The 22,159-nt window shown below is 37.3% G+C and overlaps 1 protein-coding gene across 2 annotated transcripts in view; it reads right to left on the bottom strand.

Moving 5' to 3' along the window:
• Nucleotides 1–21,937, bottom strand: part of KLHL20 (kelch like family member 20) — a 72,886-nt gene extending 50,949 nt beyond the window's left edge. Inside the window, exons 1-3 of one of the 2 annotated variants that reach the window (XM_024133697.1) lie at nt 21,791–21,937; nt 20,805–20,868; nt 6,756–7,329 (exon numbers count right to left, since the gene is read on the bottom strand). In XM_024133697.1, coding sequence (XP_023989465.1) covers nt 6,756–7,329; nt 20,805–20,827 — 597 coding nt within the window. In that variant the 5' untranslated portion in view covers nt 20,828–20,868; nt 21,791–21,937. The remainder of the gene's footprint in view (nt 1–6,755; nt 7,330–20,804; nt 20,869–21,790) is intronic. The other variant, XM_055084168.1, reaches the window with a different exon arrangement.
• Between the last annotated feature and the right edge of the window lie 222 nt (nt 21,938–22,159).

Genomic DNA, 22,159 nt, shown 5'->3' with positions numbered 1-22,159 from the left:
TATGTGGAAACTAAAAAAATGATACAAATGAACTTATTTACAAAACAGAAACAGACTCACAGACATAGGAAACAAATTTATGGTTACCAAAGTGGAAAGGATGGGGAAGGGATAAATTAGGAGTTTTGGATTAACAGATATACCCTACTATATATAAACTAGATAAACAACAAGGTGCTATGGTATAGCACAGGGAACTGTATTCAGTATCTTATAATAACCAAAATGAAAGAGAATCTCATAAAAAACTGAATATATAGATATATAAAATTGATATACATATAGACTGAATCACTTTGCTGTATACCAGAAACTAATACAACATTGTTAGTCAACTACACTTCAATTAAAAAAGAGAGAGAAAAAAAGGAAAAAAGGGAGAGGGCCCAAGTCAATAAAATCAGGAAAGAAAAAGAAGTTACAGCTGACACCACAGAAATACAAAGGATCATGGAGACTACTATGAACGACTCTATGCCAATAAAATGCACAACCTAGAAGAAATGGACAAATTCTTAGAAAGGTACAATCTCCCAAGACTGAACCAGGAAGAAACAGAAACTGAAACAGCACTGAAATTGAATCAGTAATTTAAAAACTCCCAACAAACAAAAGTCCAGGACCAAAGAGCTTCACAGGTGAATTCTACCAAACATTTAGAGATGACTTAACACCTATCCTATTCCAAAAATTGCAGAGGAAAGAACCCTTCTAAACTCTTCTATGAAGCCATAATACCTGATGGCTGATGCCTGACACCAAAACCAGACAAAGATATCACACACAAAAAGAAAATTACAGGCCAATATCACTGATGAACACAGATGCAAAAATCCTCAACAAAATAATACTAGCAAACTGAATCCAACAGTACATTAAAAGGATCATACACCATGATCAAGTGAGATTTACCCTAGGGATGCAAGGATTTTAAAATATCTACATATTAATGTGATACACCATGTTAACAAACTGAAGAATAAAAACCATACGATCATCTCAAAAGATGCAGAAAAAGCTTTTGATAAAATTCAACATCGATTTATGATAAAATAAAAACTCTCCAGAAAGTGGGCATAGAGAGAACATACTTCAGTATAATAAAGGCTACATATATAAGAAACCCACAGCTAACAACATCCTCAATGGTGAAAGCTGAAACGTTTCCTCTAAGATCAGGAACAAGACAAGGATGCCTTCTCTCACCACTTTTTAAAAAAAATTTATTTTATTTGACTGCGTTAGGTCTTCATTGCTGCATGGGCTTTTCTCTAGTTGTGGCGAGCGGCAGCTACTCTTCATTGCGGTGCACAGGCTTCTCATTGCGGTGGCTTCTCTTGTTGTGGAGCATGGGCTCTAGGCATGCGGGCTTCAGTAGTCGTGGCACGTGGGCTCTAGAGCGCAGGCTCAGTAGTTGTGGTGCAACTTAGTTGCTTAGTAGTGGGCTTAGTTGCTCTGCGGCATGTGGGATCTTCCTGGACCAGGGATCGAACCGTGTGCCCTGCAGTGGCAGGCAGATTCTTAACCACTGTGCCACCAAGTCTCTCACCACTTTTATTCAACCTAGTTTTGGAAGTCCTTGCCACAGCAATCAGAGAAGAAAAAGAAATAAATGGAACCCAAATTGGAAAGGAAGAAGTAAAACTGTCATTGTTTGCAGATGACATGATACAATACATAGAAAATCCTAAAGATGCCTCCAGAAAACTACTAGAACTCATCAAAGAATTTGGTAAAGTTGCAGGTACAAAATTAATATACAAAAATCTGTTGCATTTCTGTCCACTAATATGAAGTATCAGAAGGAGGAATTAAGGAAACAATCCCATTTATCATCACATTGAAAAGAATAAAATACCTAGGAATATACCTACCTGAGAAGGCAAAAGACCTGTACTCTGAAAATTGTAAGACACTGATGAAAGAAACTGAACACAACACAAACAGATGGAAAGATATACTGTGTTCCTGGATTGGAAGAATCAATATTGTTAAAATTACCACACTACCCAAGGTAATCTACAGAGTCAATGCAACCCCTATCAAATGACCAATGGCATTTTTCACAGAACTAGAACAAATAATTTAAAAATTTGTATGGGAAAACAAAAGACCCCGAATTGCCAAAACAATCTGGAGAAAAAAGAACAGAGCTGGGGGAATCATGCTCCCTAACTTCAGATTCTCCTACAGAGCTACAGTAATCAAAACAGTATGATACTTGCACAAAAACAGACACATAGATCAATGGGACAGGACAGAAAGGTCAGATATAAACCCCCGCCCTTATAGTCAATTAATCTACAACAAAGGAGGCAAGAATATACAATGGAGAAAAGACACGCTCTTCAATAAGTGGTGCTGGGAAGACTGGACAGGTACATAAAAGAGAATTAGAACATTCTCTAACACCATATAGAAAAATAAACTCAAAATGAATTAGAAGTTTGGGATTCAAATATACATACTACTATATATAAAATAGATAACCAACAAGGACCTACTGTCTAGCACAGGAAACTATACTCAATATCTTGTAATAACTTACAATGGAAGAGAATGTAAAAAAGAATAATAACTGAATCATTTTACTGTACATCTGAAACTAACACAACATTGTAAGTCAACTATACTTCAATAAAAATTTAAAAAATAAACAAAATCCCACCACAAAAGTTCTATGAATAATACTATGAATTAAACTGGCTGCTTTTGAAAAAAATTTTTTAAAACCCCTCAAAATGGATTAAAGACCTAAATGTAAGACCAGATACTATGAAACTCCTAGAGGAAAACACAGGCAGAACACTCTTTGACACAATCGCAGCAATATTTTTTTGGATGCGTCTCCTAAAGTAAAGGAAATAAAAGCAAAAATAAACACATGGGACCTAATTACACTTAAAAGCCTTTGCACGGTAAAGAAAACCATCGACAAAACAAAAACACAACCTACTGAATGGGAGAAAATATTTGCAAATGATATGACCAGTGAGGGATTATACACATTGAAGCATTCAGGAGTAAAGGAATATGATGTATGCAGTACACTCTCAAATTGTTGAAAGAAAAATATTTATATAATACGGACAAAATGATAAAGAAAATGTGGCAAAATGTTAACAACTGGTGAATCTTGGTAAAGGGTACATGAAAGTTTTCTTTTTCCTATAATTTTTTATACATTTGAATTTTTTTCAAATAAAGTTTAAAAATTATTTTTCCAATCTGATAGGTTAAGAAATGTTTTGATGTATGTTTCTTTATTATGTGTAATGGTGAGTATCCTTTCATATGTTTATTTTACACCTGAATATCTTTTTTACACATCGCTTATTCATATCCTTTGCCTATTTTTCTAATGTATTTTTTATGGTTTTTCTCATTGAATTTGTATGAGTCTTACGGGAATTAGTGTTTTTTCTGACACATATGCACAAAATAGGTTTTCTGAGTTTGGCATTACTTAATTTAGTTTATGGTGCTTTTTTGGTTGTTACTGTGGCTATGAACAATATTTAATTTTTATGCAATCAAATTTATCAATCTTTCTATATGGCTTCTGGGTTATATCCTGCTTAGAAAGGCCGTTTTTACCCCCAGCCTACTAATGCTTTCTTCTAGTACTTTTAGAATTTAATTTTTTAGGTTTAATTTATTTATCAGTTGGAAATTCCATCTGTTTAAAGAGTTTATTTTTTCCCCAAATCACCAGTTTTACTAAAGACACATATTAAACAATTTTACTTTCCTCCACTGACTTGAAACATCTACTTCTGGACCCTTCTCAGTGCCACTGATCTGTTCCTTCTTTAGTTACAACTGTTTGTATTGTTTTAATATTTCTTAAAGCCAATGATTCTAATATTAAATTTTGGAAACTACCTGGCTGTTCCAGCATAAATAGTTATCCGTTGGTATCTAAGGAGGATTGGTTCCAGGATTGCCCTCTACCCCACTCCCCAGTGTCCCCAGGATGCCAAAATTCATGGATGCTCAAGACTCATATAAAATGGCACAGTATTTGCATAATAACCTACACAATCCTCCCATATACTTTAAATCATCTCTAGATTAACTTATAATACCTAATACAATGTAAATGTTATGTAAATAGTTGCCAGCACCTGACAAATTCAAACATTATCTTTGGGAACTTTATGGAATTTTTTTTCATATTTTTGATCCACAGTTGGTTGAATCCGTGAATGCAGAACCAGCAAATATGGAAGGCCAACTACATGTGTGTGTGTATGTGTGTGTGTATCCTCCTTAACCAATCCCTTCCTTTGCATTTCATGACCTCCACGTTGCTGGTTTTCCTCCTTTCTCTATGCTAGTTATTCCCAGCTTCCTTTGTCAGTTGCTTTTTCGCTAATCATCCTTCAATATTTGGAAGAATTTTAGGGCTTTCCTCTTCTCTCTTCCTACTAGGTGATCTCATTGGCATTGATTTTTTTAACCTTGTTTATGGTGCTTTTTGTAAAAAATTTTATATTTATATAAAATATAAAAAAATTTTAAATTTATATACAATCAAATATATCAATTTTCTTTTATGGCTTCAGGGTAATATCCTGCCTAAAAAGGGTTAAGCCATAGTTTAATTATTATGACTTCATTACTATGTTGATGACTCCTAAATTTTAATCTCAGCCTAACCTCTTTTCTAAGATACAGATGCATATAAACAGTGAGCTGCTCAGTATCTCTATTTAGCTATCTCACAGGCATCTCAAACTGAATATATCTAAAATGGAACCCATGATTTTACCTCCTCAAACTGTTCCCCTCTCCATTTCATTTCTAGTACAGATTCCCAGAAATGAGATTGCTGAGTCAAAGAGTGTGAACAAAAAGTGTGTAATTTTGATATACTGCCCAATCTTCTTCCAGAGGGGTTATATCAATTTATACTTACACTAGCAGTGTAGCTATTTCTCCATGGTCTTGTCAACAGGGTGTGTAATCAAACTTCTGGATACTTGCAATCTGATAGATTACAAATTTGTAATTTGATAGATAAAAAATAGTACTTTGGTATAGTTTTAATTTGTTTTTCAGTTATTATGAACAAACTTGAGCAGATTTTCATATGTTTAAGGGCAATCTGAACTTCTTGTTTACTGCCCATTTTTCTGTTAGGTCACTGGTCTAGGTTATTGACCAATAGGAGCTCTTGATGTATTAAGGATATATCATCTGTAATATAAATTGAAAATATTTTCCCCCAGTTTGTCTTTGATTTTTGTCTTGATATTGTTTTACCATGCAGAAATTTTTAATTTTTATATAGTCAAATCTATCAATATTTTCTTCTATGCTTTCTGGGTTAGTCAATTAGAAAGGCCTTCTTCATTTCAAGATTATAAAGGAATTGCTTCATGTCATCTGCTACTATTTTCATGGTTTCACTTTGTATTTTTTAAATCTTTGATCCACTGAAAGTTATCCTGTTGGACAGAAGAGTGGTATTAAAGAATAAAATGAACCATGTCTTTCCTTTGCTTAAAACCCTTTAATGATTTTCTTTTCTTTTTTAAAATAAATAAATAAATAAATAAATTTATTTACTTATTTTTGGCTGTGTTGGGTCTTCGTTGCTGTGCGTGGGCTTTCTCTAGTTGCGGCGAGCAGGGGTTACTCTTCATGTGGTGTTCAGGTTTCTCACTGCAGTGGCTTCTCTTGTTGCAGAGTGTGGGCTCTAGGCGTGTGGGCTTCAGTAGTTGTGGCTCAGGGCTCTAGAGCATAGGCTCAGTAGTTGTGGCACACAGGCTTAGTTGCTCCACAGCATGTGGGGTCTTCCCAGACCAGGGCTCGAACCCATGTCTCCTGCATTGGCAGGCGGATTCTTAACCACTGCACCACCAGGGAAGCCCTTTTAATGGTTTTCTATTGGTCTTAAGTTTAAATTTCAAATTCTTAACATGGTCTATTAACTCCATTGTGATCTGGCTCTATTCTTTCTGTAAAATCATTATGTTACATCCTCCCTTTTGCACTCTGGATCTCACTGGGTTTCTTTCAGTTCCTTGAACTTGTTACACTTCTTCATGTTTCAGAATTTTGTATGAACTATTCCAGAACCAAAGTTAAATCTCTCTGTAATACACTGTTAAATCATCCAGGGCTTCTTCTCTGTAGCACCCATTAACTGTAATTATTTATTTATGTAATTATGAATTCAATGGCTATCTTCCCTGATAGATTATAATTTCCACTAGAACAGACACTCTAGGCATCTTGTTCATTACTGTAGCCTCTGTTCCCAAGCACAGTGGCTGAAGTATAGTAGCTTTACAAATACTTATTAAATGAATGAATAAATGAAAAATAACAGGTTTAATTAAAAAATCCTTCTAATAACATCCAATTTCACTTTTCTGATTATTAGTTCAAATAATCTCTGATCTACAATTTATTCTGAACAATCATATAATCAGGAAGGAAGTGCTTTATAAAAATGACCAATACCAAGTATCCTATCAGTAATAAACTGTATTCTGGCTTATAAATTAGCCTTTTATGAATATGTCTAGGGAAGTCAATCCCTGAAAACTTTAGTTTTTGCTAACAGAACACAAAATTGTCCTCTAAAATAAAAACCAGGCTTAGAATTTATAACATTTCTTTGATATTATGAGTTAGAATTAGCAGTAAATACCTAAACAGGTATGTGTTAGCAGAATAGTGAACTCATATTGTTCTCCTGACAAATACATTGTGAATGCATCAAACCACCAAGTACAACTCACCTCTTGAAAGTTATGTTGAGTGAACTTGTCTGCTATCCTTAGCAACTCACGACATGAATGTGTGTCAGCAAAAGCCCGAATGCCCAGGCAGTTAGAAGGATCTAATTGTCTCTTTAAGAATTCACAACAGGCTTCCTGTATTTCTGCCAGCTGAAGGAGACAAGCAGCTGGCAGAAGGGTCTGAACATTGCCCTCTTCCACAGTTATCTGGGAGGTATATGCAAAGTCTATCAGTAGTTCCATAGCCCTCTCATCTATGTCTCGGATCACAACTTCCGTCTGACGGCTCTCTGCCAATTCTCCTGTAAACATAGCTCGGAAGTAGGGACTACAGGCTGACAAAATGACTCGATGGGCATATATCTTCTTAGCGCCCACAACTAGCACCACATCGCACAGCTCCCGGTGCTTTCTCAGAAGGTTAATCACTTCCAAGGTTTGTCGAGGGTGCTTGTCTGAGATATAGGGCATGCGGGCAGGTTGGGGAACCCCTTCTGGCAGTTTGTTGGGGTCTCCAAGGGTGCAGCGGCTTGTTACATCCATTCCAGTCTCTCCTGGTCGAATGTTGGTACACCTACAGAGATGGGGGTGGGAGACAGAAGAGAAGATGGCAATATTTTTAGAAGCTCATTTCTGCATTTCACAAGTATATTGTATGTAGAAATTCAGGTGCTAACTTACTAGGTAAATGCCACAAACAAATTACTGACAAATAATTAGAACTAAGATATTTGGATTTTCATAATCATCACACTGTATCTATCAACATGGAGAAAAAAGAGAATCTATGCCCCTCAATTAAGATGATAACTATGCTTTTAACAAATATTTACTAGTTCTTATATTTTACAAAGCATTTTGCTATGGACTGAGGAAAATTCAAAGAAATATAGAGGCAATCGGGGAACCTAATTATCTAGAATGAGAGACACATGAATAGCCAGAAAGGGGGCAACCAGGATAAAAAATGTGGTTCAGAAAGGCAAAATCTATAGTTATTTGTTTATACTGGAACATAGACCTGACTGGCATAAGCTATCAGGTTATTACAAGGGTATGTATTTTTTTGTGTGAAAAGTAGGAATATTACATAGCGTTTTTCCAGAGCTTAGGTGAAATATCCTATACACATGCTTCAGATTGTTATACTTCTGTTTCTGATTCTCTACTTACTAAGCAGTCTTCTGACTCATGTGAGTCTCAGAAACTAATCATCTATGACTGTACTGAGATAGTCTAATACTGGCCTGCAAAAGACAGTATCAGTTTACTACCCCTAAAGCTGTAGCACTGACAAGACCTACAGTATAATAAAACACTAGAGTGTTGACAGAATCCCCTGGGAAGGAGAGGAGAATCTAAAAGGACATTTTAGGAAGAAGAAACTACACTTAGCTCTTCTTTTTTTCAGCAGCAACCTGTTTTTCCCAAGTACTTATAAATTCAATATTTCTATGCTTGGCCTCAGCCTACAGGTAACTGTATTCTATAGTACAAACTGTTCATAATTCCTGACATCTGGTAGAAACAGCACTGTTTATGCTTGACAATTTAAAACTGAAACATAAAACTGGGCAGTTAAAGGATAATTGTTACCACCCATGTAAACAAGCAAAAAAGCTTTTAGCCACAGTACTTAATGGTCTCTTGTTTGTAGTAGATGCTGAAATAATAAATCACGTGGTTAACAGTGGTACACTCAAGCCTTAAAAAAGAACCACCATTAAAGACAAGACCATTTTTAAATTTTCCATTATAATACTGACATTGTATGTTGAAATTAAAGAGTTTTTGTTGTGATCTTAATTATGTACACAAAGATGGTACTGTTGAACTCAGACATAAACAATTTTTTATTCCACCTAAGTAATATGGAAGCTAACTTCTACATATCTTTTTTTTAAAAAAAACAGTATGCAAATAAAAACTTATGATTGTATTAGATTGTATAGATTCTGACTTTCAATAAACGGTAATTTCTCTATTCTTATCAACTGTCTGGTTTGCAAACTTGGAAGGAATTCTCTTAAATGTGGTCATTCTCAAAAGTTCTGTTTTCTCTGCTCTCTATACACATTCTTGGGGAAGTGCATTTAATCTCATGGTTCCCATCACCCATATGTGAATGGCTAAAGGATTCTTAACTCCTACCTGGATAAATTCCGAATTTGGATCCATATGAATGTCCCACCATCACTCAAACTCACTATATCTTAATGATATATCTAAAACTGATTCCTTGACTCTCTACTTTTGTCCAAGTATATGTCTCTCCTCTAGTCTTCCCCAGATCAGTAAAAGGCAGTTTGATTGTTCCAGCTGCTCAGGCCAAAAATCTTTTTTAAAAAAAATTTATTTATTTATTTTTGGCTGCATTGGGTCTTCGTTGCTGCACATAGGCTTTCACTAGTTGTGTCGAGCGGGGGCTACTCTTTGTTGCGGAGCACAGGCTCTAGGCATGTGGGCTTCAGTAGTTGTGGCACGCGGTCTCAGTAGTTGTGGTTTGCAGGCTTAGTTGCTCCGCAGCATGTGGGATCTTCCCAGACCAGGGCTCGAACCTGTGTCCCCTGCATTGGCAGGCAGATTCTTAACCACTGCACCACTAGGGAAGTCCCAGGCCAAAAATCTTGGAGCCCCTTCCCTTCCACATACCCTCAAACCCAATCCATCAGCAAATTCTGTCATTCTACCTCCAAATAATACCTAGAATCCAACCATTTCTCTACCTTTCCACTAGTCCCACCCTAATTCAGGCTATCCTCACACTTCATTATATGATAATAGCCTCATAAGTGGTCTGCTTGCTTCCACCTTTGCTGATTTATATTCTCTTCTCTAAACAACCAAAACGATCCTTTACAAAAGTCAGACTATACTATTCCTCTGCTCAAAATCCTTTAAACACTCATATCAGTAGCAAAACCAAAGCCTATAGTTTACGAACTTCTATATGACTCCTCCCCTGGCTAACTCTCTGAATTCATCTCCCACTTTCTCCTTACTCATGGTTCTCTAGTCACACAGACTTCCTTGCTATTTCTGGGACTCGCCAAGGCCTCTCTTGCTTCAGAGCCTTAATCCTTCTTCCTGAAAGGTTCTTCCCCAAATATCTGCAGAGCTCATTCCCTTATTTCTTTCAGATCTCTGTTCAAATGTCAACTTATCAGACCACCTTATACGAAACAGCATCTCTTACTTCTACTACCCTATACCCTTTACTGTGCTTAATTTTTCTTCTTAAATAATTACCTCCTGATATAATGTATTGGCTTTCTCTCCCAACCAGAACATAAGCTCCATGAAAACAAGGCCTCTGTTCTCTTTTACTCAATGCTATCCTTCAACACGTGGATCCAGTGCTCATTAAATAGCTGTCAAATAAATTCAGCTCTTCTTCCTGCCAAAATAAACTATACCCTCCAAACTTTGTCTGGTTCTCTTGAAAGAATGCCCAGTTTGTGGCCAGGCAAACATAGATTCAAACCTTAGCTGCATCATTTACTAGGTATAATCTTGGGCAAATTACTTAACTCCTCTGATCCTCAAGTTCATCATTTGTAATTGTGGGGATAATTACACTTACCTCAAAAGGAAAATGACAGTGTTGGGATTTGTCTGAATGTAGGTCCTCTGACTCCAAAGTCAGTGCTTTATCCTGAACTGTTTTTGTCAACTAGATGGAGCATTTGAAACGGAAATGATCCTGGCAATCTGGTTTACATGGTGGTTGTTCTTAGAAGGGAGAAAAGGCAAGCATGCTGCCACATGGCTGGACTATGCTGCTCTTTTAGGAGAATGAGGAGCAAGAACAAGGATCACCGAGACTATAAGGGGTACCTCATTTTAAATCTTCTGAGAAGTTGTATTTATTTCTAGCAATTTAATTCTAGATGTTATATTTAATTCTATACATTATTTCTTCTGTGGTTCTGCTATTTGTTTTGTAAATGTTTACTTTCAAAAAATCTAAGCCCACATCCTCCAACAGTCTCATCACATCCAAAGGATTCTACTGGCAGAAATGGTTCGTTTTTTATACCCCCACCCCACCCTGCCCCATACATCCCCGTACATTTTTCTGGGCATCTTTGAGGGGAAGTTATGATAAGTGTCCCAGAAATAGGTTGTGTTCATACCTTGTCACATCTATATTCACAACTTCTTTGTTTGGAGTCTGATGGATTAAGTACTCTAATGATTTGAGGGGTGGGGTGGTAAACTAAAGTGTGAACTTCTCCCCAGCAAGAGGAAAGAGCCCTAGGAAAGCTATTTTTTTAAACCACTTTTTAAAAATTGAAGTATGGTTAATTTACAATGTTGTTAGTTTCAGGTGTAGAGCAAAGTGATTCAGTTATACATACATATATGTATATATATACATACATATATGTTCTTTTTCAGATTATTTCCCATTATAGGTTATTACAAGATATTGAATATATTTCCCTGTGCTATACAGTATGTCCTTATTGTTTATCTATTTTATACTGTGTATATGTTAATCTTAAACTCCTAATTTATACCCGCCCCTCACTATCTGCTTTGGTAACTGTACGTTTGTTTTCTATGTTTGTGAGTCAATTTCTATTTTGTAAATAAGTTCATTTGCTTTCTTGTTTTTGTTTTTTGTTTTTTGTTTTTGATTAGGAAAGCTTTTAATTAAAGGCTTGGGGGAGCAAGCCTGATTGTCCAAGTGAAAATTCATCTGGAGAAACCAGAGGATCTCAAATTATTTGCTTTTCTATCGCAATAGTGAACTAATGACATTACAAATATATATATAATATAATGTATAAAGTAATTGAACTCAAATAACATTTTTATTAACTTAATTTTCAAGACTAATTTACATATGTTTTAAGGCTGAAGGAGCTAAGTGGAAGGATTATTCTGGACTCTATCCACAGTCAACAAACTAAGGAGACCAAATAGAGCTTTTGCCTTCTCCCACAAAAGGACTGCCAACTGCTTCATTTGCAAATATTTTCTCCCATTCTGAGGGTTGTCTTTTCATCTTGTTTATGTTTTCCTTTGCTGTGCAAAAGCTTTTAAGTTTCATTAGGTCCCATTTCTTTATTTTTGTTTTTATTTCCATTTCTCTAGGAGGTGGGTCAAAAAGGATATTGCTGTGATTTATGTCAAAGAGTGTTCTTCCTCTGTTTTCCTCTAAGTTTTATAGTGTCTGGCCTTACATTTAGGTCTTTAATCCATTTGGAGTTTATTTTTGTGTACGGTGTTAGGGAATGTTCTAATTTCATTCTTTTACATGTAGCTGTCCAGTTTTCCCAGCACCAAGAGGGAGGAGATATGGGGATATATATGTATAGCTGATTCACTTTGTTATAAAGCAGAAACTAACACACCATTGTAAAGCAATTATACTCCAATAAAGATGTTAAAAAAAGGGGGGGGGAAAGGACTGCCAATTCTAGGAAAGAATCAGTCTTTCTCAAACCAAAAGGGTATAAAATCTGCCAATCAGTTTAGCAGATTTTGTATTCATTAAGTGCTTATGAAAAACATAACTTCAAGATAAGGTCTATTAATGGCATATTTTACCATCAACTCTCTCACACCTTAACAAAAAATTTCGTTCTACCAGCCATGTACTTCAGGGGAAGCTGACCATGTCCCCAACTTTAAGGATGAATCCCAAATTCTCTTGCAATTTTAGGTCAGGATGAAGCTGATAGTGAAGAGGCTACACTGGAGACAGAGAGAACTTGGGTCCAAGAAGGTACTATCAGGCCATGCATCGACCAGCCCTGGAGCTCACACTACCTATGGCCTTCTCGTTATGTAAATAAAAGATGTCCATATCGATTAAGCCAGTTTGAGTCAAGAAACTTTGTTAGTTTCAGCCCCAAACTTTCTGATACCAAAAACACAGTAGTTAAAATGTGAAACGGTAAAATTAGCCACGTGTTCTAAATTTACTAACCAACTTTAATACAGAAAATTGCCCTTGCTTTGACTGGCCAACTACTCCTGTATATAGAGGTTCTTGCTCCATTATTATCAGATTTTCTAAATACGGTACTGATAGATTTAGGATTATGGTTTGAATTTGTGCCTTTTCTTTCAAATGAAGTAAAAATGTTGTTAGCAGACTAGATACTCTTTCTTCATGGCTGATTGCCCAAATCCTGTTAGGCTGTTACATTAAGTTTTAAAATACTGTTTCTCTAACACCAGCTATGTGGGGGTGCTTGGTAAAAGTGCAGATTCTTAAGAGGGGCTAGAGAATCAATATCTCTGGGGGTGTAGTTCCAGAGTCTGCATTTAGCAAGCAGGTTATTTTAACACAAATTAAAGTTTGACTAATAACTGGCTAATAAATTTGACTAATAAATAAAATTTCTTTATTAGCGGAAACTGTTGGTTTTTACAAAGAGACTATGTTGACCTAAGTTGAAAGGAAATAACAACATGGAGAAAGTAATGATTCAAAATGTAGCTATAAAGGAAAGAAAAAAAGTAAGAGGGAAGTCTTGTCAAACATACAAAATGAAATAAAACAAGGATTCACATTTACCAAAATGTCAATAAATCTAAAAAACCAGACATTATGTATGAAATCATTTTAAGAAACTGTAGGGACTTCCCTGGTGGTCCAGTGGTAAAGAATCTGCTTTCCAATGCAGGGGACCCGGGTTCGATCCCTGGTGGGGGAACAAAGATTCCACATGCCGCGGCGCAACTAAGCCCGCGCGCCACAACTACTGAGCTCTCACGCCTCAACAAGGGAGCCCGGGGGCCGCAACCTACAGAGCCCACATGCCCTGAAGCCCGCACACCACAAGTAGAGAGAAAACCTGCATGCCACAACGAGAGAGAAGCCGGCGTGCCACAACAAAGACCCAACGTAGCCAAAAAAAAAAAAAAAAAAAAAAACTAATTACTACATTTGAATTTCTACATATAATTGGAAGGAAAAAGCTATTAAAAAATTTTCAATTATTCTTTCACATTCTGTGGGAAAGGGCAACGTTTATTTCAGAGACAGATGGTGCTTTTAAGAAAACATCTATTTGGGCGTTTTAATTATAAAACACAAGGTGAGGGCCCCTCGGGATGATAAAGACCATTAGATGTACTTCGTCTGCAGTTATTTTTTGGTTTGTTTTGAAATTTAAATTGAATTTGAATATCATTAGGAGGGCTTGGAATCTTAGTTCACCACAGACCCCACCACTCTCCCTTATGTGAAACTATGCCATGCACTTATATGAACTAACTATAAGATATGTGAGGATTTTGTTTTTTAACCTCTGTTCTAGAGGTAGCAAGATTGTAACAAAGAGAACTAAACTACTCAGTATAATAAAGTAACAGTAATTTCAAAGGGAGAAAGAATTAGAAAGGAAAAGAAAGAGAGACTGATTAAAACTGGTGGCAGGTTGTGATTTAAGGAGAGAAACAGCCAGTGAGAAAATAATGAATGGCCAAACCTTTATGGTCTCCTTCATTATCCCTAAACTTTCAGTAAAAACCTGAGGTATTCAATGGCAGTGGTCAATGAAGGTGAAGAGAGAGACAGTGAGTATGCAGTATTTCTAGAAAGAAGCTTGGCTGTGAAAAGAGACATAAACTACTACGTCTGTTTAAAGAGAGTAATAACTGGAAAATGATTATATATTGACGCAAAGAACCAGAAGGAGGGAGAAGTTTTAAAATTTATGTAAAGAGGGAGAGAATAAATGATGAAGCAAAATTCTTGAAAAGTGGGAGTATTTAGAAACAAATTACAGAAGAATGGATCTTAGACAAAAGGAAGAAGGGCTCATCATAAGAGGTCAGAGTAAGGGAGTGGGAGGAAACATAGTGTGGAAACAGATACATTTATTTTTGGGCAAGGAGGTGTCAGGAGCTTGAGGAAGTTCATACCTGATGGCCTCTTTTTTCTGTGAAGTTGGGAGTTGGGGGAGCAGGTCACTTGCTGCCACTGAAAGGAGTGTTAAGAGGATTATGAGAAGAATGGGTAAGGATGTGAAATAGCTAGTGCGGGGAATGAGTAAGCATTGATTAGGGACTCATAGAAATACTGTTGGATGACACTGTTGGCCCAAATGATATTAAAGACTCTGAATAGAGTAGCATGAATTCCCTGTGGCTGGTTTTATCCAGCAGTAATCAACAGCCCAAATTACAGAATATAAATGCCTGCCTTAATCTAGAATGGGTAAATGCCACGGACAAACTCAGGAGTTCAGTGAGTGGTGGCTAGAAGATGGTTAAAGTGGTTGCAGGAGTAAACTGTGTAAAAACACAAGAGACAAAAGTGTGTTGAATATGATTAGGTCAAAGAACAGCTGGAATGGGCATTCAAGAGGTTATGGTCAGAAAACAAGTTATTAGGACTTAAAACGATTTCAGAGAGAGATTTTCTGAGTGATAGTAGGAATGAATTTTTGAAGTGAGTGAAGGTAAAAGTCCCAAGAATTTAGGAGGTCAAGGAAATGAAGGCTAGATAAATGGATGGGTCATTCCCATGAATATTGATATCTCGAATGATAGAAGAATCAAGTCATGTGCATGTAAGGAAACATAAACCAAAGAACAAATAAAATATCTTAAATATTCTCCATGTTTACTAAAGGAATGCTACAACTTTAGTACCTCCCTAAGTACATTTAATAACAGCATTTCCACATACCCAAAATATTTGAGTCAACTTAAATTTCATAGCTATCATGGCACTCGTTCCTCAGATCTACTTCAAAAGTAATAGTCTTAATTGAGGAAAGAGTCATTTTCTATAAGTGGCTATGATAATTTGAAATGAAGCACAATAAAAAGTTTAGAAAAACATAGCCTTCTAAAGCATTTATAATCAAGTTTTACCTCTTAGTCCAAAGACCTGCAGAATCTTTCCTTAGCTTGGAATTGTGCTCCTTATCTACCAAATGAGCATCTCTCCCTTTATACTTCAAACATTTGTTTTAATTTGGAAATTAACAGCCTGCTCTTAAAAAGATTCAGCTGAGTTGACCCTCATTTAAAGTCCTAAGCACACATGAATAGGGAGAGCTAGAGATTTGAGCATACAAATCCTTAAAACAGAAATGACATCTCAAGGTGACAGTGAGGCTTATTAGAAGAGCATCCACTAGGCAGTATATTCCCTACCATACCAGAAAGCAAGGCTGTTAATTCCTTAATCTGAAAGTAGGTCATGAATACTTCAGCCTTAAGGCATCACAGTTTATTGGATGAAACGAGGGTCAGCATTGGGTGCCTTGGCCCAAGAATCAAGGTAAGATGGAGAAAGGGCAATTGGCCATGCAAACAAGCTGGTCTCCCTTTATGTCAGGAAAGCAAGTCTTCCTAGTATACCTCTCAGCAACTTCCACTGACATTTCATTGGCAGCACTGTGTTACACAGCCAACCCAAAATGCAAAGAATATTAAACATATCAAGTATAATATTTTTTTCTTGTGTCTATATAGTAGAAGGAGGAAAAAAAAGAAGAGGTGTTGAGTAAGCCAACTTGGCATGGCACACGAAGAAAGAGCCCAATCAAGCAGGTGTATCTTATATTACTTTTTAAAAATTAATTCATTAATTTTTTGGCTGAGTTGGGTCTTCGTTGCTGCACACGGGCTTTCTCTAGTTGCAGCAAGTGGGGGCTACTCTTCGTTGCGGTGTGTGGGCTTCTCATTGCGGTGGCTTCTCTTGTTGCAGAGCATGGGCTCTTGGCACATGGGCTTCAGTAGTTGCAGCATGCAGGCTCAATAGTCGTGGCACACGGGCTTAGCTGCTCCGCGGCATGTGAGATCTTCCCAGACCAGGGATTGAACCCGTGTCCCTTGCGTTGGCATGTGGATTCTTAACCACTGCGCCACTAGGGAAGTCCCCTTATACTACTATTTTAAAGCATACATTTTAGACTAACTAGAATAAACTGGAAATTCTAAAGACGAGATCTGAATGGGATTTGTCTTTTGATGTTGAACTCAAGGAGCTCATCTGTGATCTTCACCGTGAGTGAACGTTATCAATAAAATCTTTAGATACAATTAAATAAAACAATACCCAAAGAGCCTAAAGCTTCTTACCCATTTATGAATCTTCAATGGGTTTTCATCTTAGGCCCCACCTTAAACACCCCTGGTACTCCCTAGGATTCGGCTTTTGGCATCTTCCCTTTCTGTTCTACCCTCATTCACACCTACAACTTCAAGAATCTTCTGCATACTGATGACTCACAATTTTTTTTTTTCTCTCCAGCCCAAACCATTCTGCCCCAGATCCATATTCCAATTACATGCTGGCTATCTCTACCTGGCTGTTTCCTAGACATAATAATCTTAAAGAATACAAAAGAGAATCTCTTCTTGGCTTAGTAAAACCTGTTCCTCTTCCTGTATTTTTGATCTCATTATGGCAGCACCTAGTTTCCCAAGCTAAGATCTTTGGAGTCATTTATATCGTTACCTTTTCCTCACTCTATATTCACCAAATCCTTTTGATTTTACTATTAAACAAACTCTGAATTCCATCCTCTTCTCTCAATCCCCACTGCCATAGATCTACTCCAGGGCCTCATCAGCTTTCATCTAAACTACTACAACTCCTTTAAATTAGTATTTTTTGCCATTATTTTTTCCCTCTTTCTGGTCTACATCCTATCTTCTTAAATATCAGCCCCCAAACCAAATCTGATTTGTATAACAACATCCATTGGCTCTTAAATACCTAAAGGGTATAAAGTTGAACTCTTTCCCATGGTTGTAGCCTCATTTTCCATGATTTTTCCCTTGTTTCCCCTTCTTCCTCCCTCATATACTCTACACTCCAGATATACTTACCATTCCATACATGTTATACACTTCCAGGTCTTGGTGTCTCTTTGTGTTTTCGTTTTTGTTTTTGGCACAGCTGTTCCTTCTGTTTATGGTGTCTTTATTGTCTCCCTTCTTTAATTCTTATCCTTTAAAGTACATTCTTTAAAGCAAATTCTTATCCTTTCAAAAAGATCCAGCTCAAATATCACCATCTCTCTGAAGCTTTCCTCATCTCCACAGAGTACAGGTTTACATCTCTATTAAAATGCTGTTCATGGGACTTCCCTGGTGGCGCAGTGGTTAAGAATCCACCTGCCAATGCAGGGGACACGGTTTCGATCTCCTGGTCTGGGAAGATCCCACATGCTGCAGAGCAACTAAGCCCGTGTGCCACACTACTGAGCTTGTGCTCTAGAGCCCGCAAGCCACAACTACTGAGCCCGTGTACCACAACTACTGAAGCCCACTCGCCTATAGCCTGTGCTCTGCAACAAGAGAAGCCACCGCAATGAGAAGCCCATGCACCACAATGAAGAGTAGCCCCCGCTTGCCGCAACTAGAGAAAGCCCATGTGCAGCAACAAAGACCCAACGCAGCCAAAAAAAAAAAAAAGTCCTGTTCATGTTGTATTATGGTATCTGTTTACATGTCTTTCCATTACTTCATCTGTATATATACAGTATACAGGCATAGAATAAGTACTATATAAATGTTTGGTGAGTGAATAAACCAATTCCTAATAAAATCAGGCTCAGTTTCCTATTTGTATATTTAAGAAAAGATGGAAGAATTACATTGCAAAATGTTTTAGTATCTCTAAATTAAATCAATGATTACAAAATAGTATCTTGGGAGACGGGCACACTGTTGGTGAGACTTCAGACTGGTATAGTCTCTAAGGAGAGGAATATGTTAATATTAACCAAAATCTTAAAATGCACATACTCTTTGGGCAATTTTACATCTAAGGATTTATCCTATACTTACTCAACCGGGCAAAAACCACATACAAGGATATTCACTGCAGAACTGGTTGTAACAACAAACCGTTTGAAATAAATGTCTCTCAAAGGGACTGGTTAACTATGGTACCTACAAATAATAAAATACTATGTAACTATTAAAAAGAATAAGGTGGGTCTATGTATTTGTCATATCTACAAGATAATGTGTGAAGTGGAAAAAGAAAGATACTTAAGACTGTGCATGATGTGCGAACATTAGTGTTTTTTAAAAAGGGGAGATATTCTATATATGCTTGTATATGCATTACAATACTGAAAGAATGCATAAGAAACTGCTTTCAAGTGGTTCCTCTGGAGAGGAAAATTGGGAGCTAGGGTCAGCATTGGGAGACTTACTTTTCATTGAATATCCTATCTTTTAAATTTTGTAGCATTTACCCATAATAGGTAGTTAAATAAATGAATGCAATGAAGCTTTACTAATAAAATGCCAATCAGTTTCATAAAACTTTATGAGTAAGCATCGGAATACCCTAACAGCAATTTTCAATCTTTTCTTGTTCATAGTTTTTTCCCCCCTCATGGGAAAAGTCTGTAGATACTGTTCAGCTGTTCAGTCATTCAAACAATTATTCAGTGATCATTAGGTGCCAGGGATACAAAGATACAGAAGACATAGGACACTCAAAGAGCTCACACTCTAGTAGTGAGAACAAACATGTATTCAAATAATCTCAATATAAACAGTTATTTCTCATTCAAAGCTTCTCCAATAGCTGGTAAGTATAAACCCAACATTACTTTCCAGAGACTGCTTTCTGGGTTGCAGCAGCAAGAATGACAGCCCAATAAGGAAAGGGTAGGGAAGTGTGACCATGACTTAACATAGGTAGCAGGTAAACGTAAAACCAGAGAGCAGTGGTAGGCCAGGCTCTGGCCAAATGATGGTAATGAAAAAAGAACTGTAACTTAACAATTAATGGCATCAGAATTCTCCAATATGTTTAAACAACTGGCAATATTATATAAAAAAAGCAAGAAAAAGGGTAGGTATGAGTGATTAAGTAAATATTTTATACAGAAATTACTGATAAACCAAAAACATTCTCATGCTGTGCCTTCTCTTTTAAAAAAATAATAGGCTCATATTAAACAATTACATAAGATATGACATTTATGGCAGCTGAGGATGAGACGCAATCAGTGGTTCTTGCAATCATGTTAGAAGTTGAAGTGATGAAGCATTTAATATATGTGTTGTTAATTTCTTCATGTACTTTCAGTCAAATATTTTCCTACTTTAGAGTCAGACACTAATAAGATAATGGTATCTGTTATATCCATAACATCTTTTCATCTGGCGATCTCAAAGCACTTGCAAGCATTCATTAATTCCCAATATCCTGGTCAGATACATTACAGAAGTAAACTGGGGCACAAAGAAGGTGAACAGGTCAAGGGCAATCAAAAAAATCAATAACTGATTTGGAAAAAACATTTATATTCTGGTTCTTGCTCCTGGTTCTAAGTCATACCCCCATCACAAAATGCTTCTTCTCTTAAAAGGGTCTACAGAGCTATTTATCTTTGATGTCAAACAAAAATGATTAAATACAGTTCAATAAATGTAAAATGAGTTTTACAAATGAAGAAATAGAAGTGGGCTGATTTTCAATAAGGATTTGAATCCTATTTGTTGGAACAGATTGAGAAAAAGCATTACTAAATTTCTAAATTCTATAGTTAGGAGAATTGTCTATGTTTTCCCACACACTGTTCTATTTTTCTATGGACTAAGTTATGTCCAATAACTTTTTTAGTCCTCGACCAAACTTCCCTGTAATGCAGCTATTTTAATTAATAGAACAAATGTATTAATGAACATCAATGAAATAACCAAAACCATAATTAGACATTCAGTACAGTGTATTATAAGCAATCATTAGTCTTATATGGCAACAGAACCCTCTACATTCTATGGTTGAAGACTATAATAAACCCATACAGTATCACAGTACACTTAGTGATTACCACAAAAAATTACCATGCAAAAAGGAAAAGTGAAGTGTTAACTACATAAAACTCACAGCACTCTTTAGAAATTTAAGTTTTATATCTTACTCTATTTAAAAAGCTATTAATTCCTGATACTACTTTTGATTTATTTTAGAACAAGAATCATTAGTTACAAGCAGAATTTGGTAAGATTTGAAAACGTTTAAAATTTTTTAAAATGAAGCCCTGATTATGTGAATTGCATTTAGTGAAACCGAAGGTTTTCTTCCTAAATGCCTACCTGCGCATTGGCTTTCCTTCCATGCAACATGAAAAGTACCCTTCACCACACTCTAAAGCCGAACCTAAGACAATAGAAAAGCAGTACTTAAAAACTATTTCTGATCTTTCCGATAACAATCTCTATACAATAATTTCGTTCAGTGATAAAGAACTTTACATCCTATTACACGACAGGCCTTTTGCAGATGCACAATCATAACCCTTACCTAGTACCTTTAAGATCACCATCTTTACTCTGAATGCTAAAAAGATTCTATGTGAATGTGAGGGTAAGTGCGCTAAATAGTCCCGACTGCTAGGTTAGTCTTGTCTCTCTTCAAAAAGTGCTTTGGAGACATTTAACTTTGACCTATCAAGTATATCTACAGAGTATTCATCAGATACCCATAGCAGTACTAACATGATAGATCGGATAGGGAACACGCTGGTTTAACAACGGATCTGAAAGCTGTTAAGTTGTCCCGAAGGGACAGGAGTAGGAGCAGTCACTTGCCTTTAAAAACAAAACAACTCCACTTTTGATAGCCCGGGCAGATAGAACAGGGTAGAGAAACTATGGCTCCAGACAAACATTCTCTTTACAAGCCCTTCCCTCAATTCCCGAAACAATGTCCACCACCCACTTGGCAAGATTTCGCTAGGTCCCGAGGGTTAAGTGGGACTCACGATATCCACTTCCTTCCCCGCAAATTCCAGCCCCTGTCTAGGGAAGTTGTCCAGGGTGCGGAACCCCACGCCCTCAGGCAGAACGGCCCAGCGCCTCCCCTGGCTCCGGGGTAGGGCTGTCAGCCAGCTCGAGCGCAGTCTGGTGCCCCGCAAGGCCCAGCCCCAGTCCCCCAACAGTCCCTTCCTGCTGCCGACTGACAGACGGCGGGAGACGCACGGCCCCTACCCAATGGGCAGCTCGGCAACTTGGGACCACAGATTTGCAAAGCGAGTCCTGGGTGCTGTCCACTGTCCCCTGCTCTAAGGCTGCTAACCTACCGGCTCCGACACTTTCTTCTCTGCAGTAGGTTCCTCTGCTTCCTCCGCCCGCCGCCTCCTCTCTGGCCTCTTTGCCTCGGGTAGCGCAAGGAGGATGCCGCTCCTCGAGCTTATTTCCTCCACTCCCCCCGCCCCACTTCAGCAGCAGGAAGTGGTCCTGTTTCTAAATCGTTCCCTCTGGAACCCACGTATTCTGCCAAGAGGTTCCGGCGCGGATAAGGAAGTAGATGCGCCCTTTGTTGGGGGCTTAGGTCCCTTCAAAGACTGCCCGACAGTCCTCGTTACCAGTTCCTTGTATCCCGACGGTGACCACTGTGCTAGTTCACCGCTGAACTGGCAGTATTTAAATACCGAAGGCTTCTTTCTTCT

This window comes from Physeter macrocephalus, chromosome 4 (assembly GCF_002837175.3).
Source record: "Physeter macrocephalus isolate SW-GA chromosome 4, ASM283717v5, whole genome shotgun sequence".
Classification (NCBI taxonomy): domain Eukaryota; kingdom Metazoa; phylum Chordata; class Mammalia; order Artiodactyla; family Physeteridae; genus Physeter; species Physeter macrocephalus.
This window is presented reverse-complemented; position numbering and strand designations above follow the sequence as displayed.